We start from the raw sequence: 3730 nt of genomic DNA on the forward strand, positions 1-3730 counted from the left end.
ATGACAGAGCAAGACTCCATCTCAGAAAACAAAAACCAAAAAACTTTAATATTATTATCTTTTTCTTTTATAGCCATAAAACCTCATAAGTTACCTTTGAACATGTAAGTTTTTCCTCTAGTTTTCTTTGACGGTCACTTTCTATTTGCTTATTCAACTCTTCAATCCATTTTCTCTGCAGTTCTTGTTTCACAGCACTGAAAGGGTGCTCCAGCAGTACTGTTTCCTAAAAAACAGTCATAAAAGCCACCTAAAGTTATCTTTTTCTAATCACTTAATATTTGCAAATCTTGCCAAAGTAATTCATAGAGATTTAATCCAGTAAGGCATATATCTGTAAGAAGAGCAATAACTTCAAACAAATTTGAACTCAAAGAATTAAGTAGATATATTCTGATTCTCAGAATTATATTTTAAATATATTAGCAGAGATATAATAAGATATGTAAGTGTAAGGAAAGGACATTTTCTAATGAAAAACAAAAAATTCTTTCTCCAAAACAATTAAAAGACTTTTGAAATTCAACTGGGCACAGCAGCTCATGACTGTAATCCCAGCTCACTGGGAGGCTGACATGGGGAAATCACTTGAGCCCAGGAGTTTGAGACCAACCTGGCCAACATGGCAAAACCCCATCTCTACTTAAAAAAATAAAAATTAGCCAGGTATGGTGGTGCATGACTGTAATACCACCTACTTGGGAAGCTGAGGCACAAGAATCACCTGAACCCGGGAGGTGGAGGTTGTAATGAGCTGAGATCATGACACTGTACTCCAGCCTGGGCAACAAAGTGAGATGCTGTCTCAAAAAAAAAAAAAAATTTTTTTTTTTTCCTCAAAATTCTAAGTCTCCTTTAGAGGCTGAAAGATTTATTAACAATTGAAAACAGATGAATATTGTTTTACATTTTACCTTGGAATACAACAAATATTGCCTCTGGACCAAGAACAAGAATATAGAAAGATGTATGAGAGCAAGAGGCTTTCCCTATTGAATCATGTTTCTCTCCAGGAGACCCTGTCTTCTCAGTTTCTGCTACTACAAGCTCCATCACAGGCTATGATGTTTCAATAAGAAAAATATACTGTGTCCAGAATAAGTCTTTGAATCTTAAGGAAAAATAAGGAATGAAAACAGCATAAAAGTTTGCTCCCACTTTAACTGATGAGTTTAGGATACTGTTTTTAAAAAGGAAGAAAAACATATTCTACTCAAATTGTTCTGAAATCAGAGGCAAGCAACAAAACACTTCGTTACATGAAATAACTGCAGGACATAAGAAAAATGGTTTGACAGAATCCTACAATTGCAATATACCTCACAATGTTACTTTCTTCCCTTGCTTTTACCAGAAAATGTCACAAAGCTCATAATTTAAAACCTACTGTTTGATCAGAAGAAATAATTATACAAAAAGGAAAGATCCTAATATCTCAGGTCCTCCTAAATTCTAAATAGATTAAAAACCATCAAACTTAAGCTTAAAACAATCACTTCAAAAGGAACATTACCTTTAGGTAAATGATTTAACAATTTTTCTACCTCTAGAAATGTTTCAGAGGTCAAAATGGGAAAAGAAAAACACGCGTTGTCCAACCCATGGCCCCAGACAGCTTTGAATGTGGCTCAACATAAATCTGTGAACTTCCTTAAAACATTATGAATTGTTTTGCAATTTTTAAGTTCATTAGCTATCACAGTGTTAGTTTATTTTATGTGTGACCCAAGACCATTTTTCTTCTTCCAGTGTGGCCGAGGGAAGCCAAAAGACTGGACACCCCTGAATTGTAAATGGACCCTTTGAACTCCCTAAAGAAAAATTTCAACAAGGTAATAATAGTCTTAGAATGCTGTGTATCTGTTTAAGTTTGATGTAACCAGATCCGATTCCGTATTTTATTGTAGTGGCACCGCAAATTATTCAGGTATTAGACAAAAGTCAAATTACCCTTAAAAATTCCTAGAACACTCAAAATGTTTTATATATATTTATAACCCTAAGCCAACTGAACAATCAGATCTCTCAATTTAGTCTTTCTTACTCAAGGATGTCTTATAAAGCCACTACCAATTACCTGGATTTCATTTCTGTCATTGACTGGGAAAGCCTTTAAATTATTCTTATATTGTTTTTCACAAATCTCTCCCAACGTGCATTCAGTTATAAGAATGCAAAACACGGGAGTGGGAGAATTGCATTTCTTTTGCTTTACTTTAACTGTGTACATTTAGTCGAAGCACAGTAAGGTATATTTGTGTATAACACGAGACCCTGTAACAAGTGTTGTGTTTTGACCTTCTTCTAGCATTCCCTCTAAGTCCTATGTACGGTTAAAGAAAGAAGCCTCTATTCCCAGGCTCACTGACTTTTTTACCCTATCTCCCTATTATTGACCTGAGACTTCCCTTACATAAAAACTGGTTTCCTAAATATGTTTTGAGCCTATTCTCTCTCCCCCAACTTTTTTTTTTGAGACAGGGTCTCACTGTCTCCCAGGCTGGAGTGCACAATCACAGCTTACTGCAGCCTCAACCTCCCAGGCGTAAGTGATCCTCCTGCCTCAGATTCCCAAGCAGCTAGGACTACAGATGCATGCCACCACACCCAGTTATTTTTTTTTTTTACAGACGGGATTTTACCATGTTGTTGCCCAGGCTGGTATTGAACTCCTGGGCTCAAGAAATCCACCTGCCTCAGCCTCCTAAAGAGCCAATGCACACGGCCTATTCTCACGTGACAGCTAACCACCAGATGCTTCTGGCCAAAAGGTTTGTGTGTCCTCTGCTTCACTTTTTGATGTTAGAGGGCTGAACACTCTACCCTTGGATCATGCTAATGCTGCCATTTTGCTACTGCTGCCATTTTTTTGTACATGGAACCCATGAAGGGGCATAAAACTCAATTGTGCATGGGTGTTTCTCCTTTCATAAATATTCATGACTCCTCCTATAGCTTATTAAATACTATATTCAGCCACTTCACTCAGCATAAATTCCTGTTCCCTTACTTGCTCCTTGAAGTTTCTGGCTCCTGGCTGGCCAAAGGCTATGCTTCCCAGCCTATCAGAATGGCTATGCTGCAGGTTGCAACTGCTGATGAAAAATAAAATTCTCCTTTTCAAATTCATGAGTCTCGTCATTTCCTCAGCTGACAAATACCATCATTAAAAAATATATACAAAATATTTTAAAACCTAAAAGTCACCTCAAATGGTTCTTTACTTGCATTAACAACTATGGTATGGATTACCCCCAGATAATAAATGACCTAAAAAGCCATGCAAATTAAGAAATAATTATATACTGACATTTCAACTGAAAATTTGGCAACTGAAAATATTTATTTTTAGCATTAAAGACGTTTTATCCTGATGTTGAAAAGTAAATAACCCAAAAGCTGATTCTCACCAACTTCATGAAAACTTAGTTTTAGCTACAGCTTTTAGTGGTGTCTGCATATAACTTCTAAACTTTACACACTTAAAATCATCACGCAGAGCTACAGAATTTTCCAAAATGAGTTCTGTCAAGACAAGCTTATTACCTTTTCAGTCAAAGTGCTTTTGGGATTGTGGGCAAATGCAATTCAGATTTCATTCCTTTTGTTCATGTAAAATTATCAATGTAGGCCGGGCGCGGTGGCTCACGCCTGTAATCCCAGCACTTTGGGAGGCCGAGGCGGGTGGATCACGAGGTCAAGAGATCGAGACCATCCTGGTCAACATGGT

At 36.9% G+C, this 3730-nt stretch overlaps 1 protein-coding gene across 10 annotated transcripts in view; it reads right to left on the reverse strand.

The window, feature by feature from the left end:
- Nucleotides 1-3730, reverse strand: part of CCDC66 (coiled-coil domain containing 66) — a 41342-nt gene that overhangs the window by 21283 nt on the left and 16329 nt on the right. For all 10 annotated transcript variants that reach the window (XM_017527489.2, XM_017527484.2, XM_017527483.2 and 7 more), the window contains one exon: nucleotides 95-226. In XM_017527489.2, the coding sequence (XP_017382978.1) occupies nucleotides 95-226 (132 nt within the window). The remainder of the gene's footprint in view (nucleotides 1-94; nucleotides 227-3730) is intronic.

The sequence above is a fragment of the Cebus imitator genome, unplaced genomic scaffold (assembly GCF_001604975.1).
Source record: "Cebus imitator isolate Cc_AM_T3 unplaced genomic scaffold, Cebus_imitator-1.0 Scaffold48, whole genome shotgun sequence".
Taxonomy (NCBI): Eukaryota; Metazoa; Chordata; class Mammalia; order Primates; family Cebidae; genus Cebus; species Cebus imitator.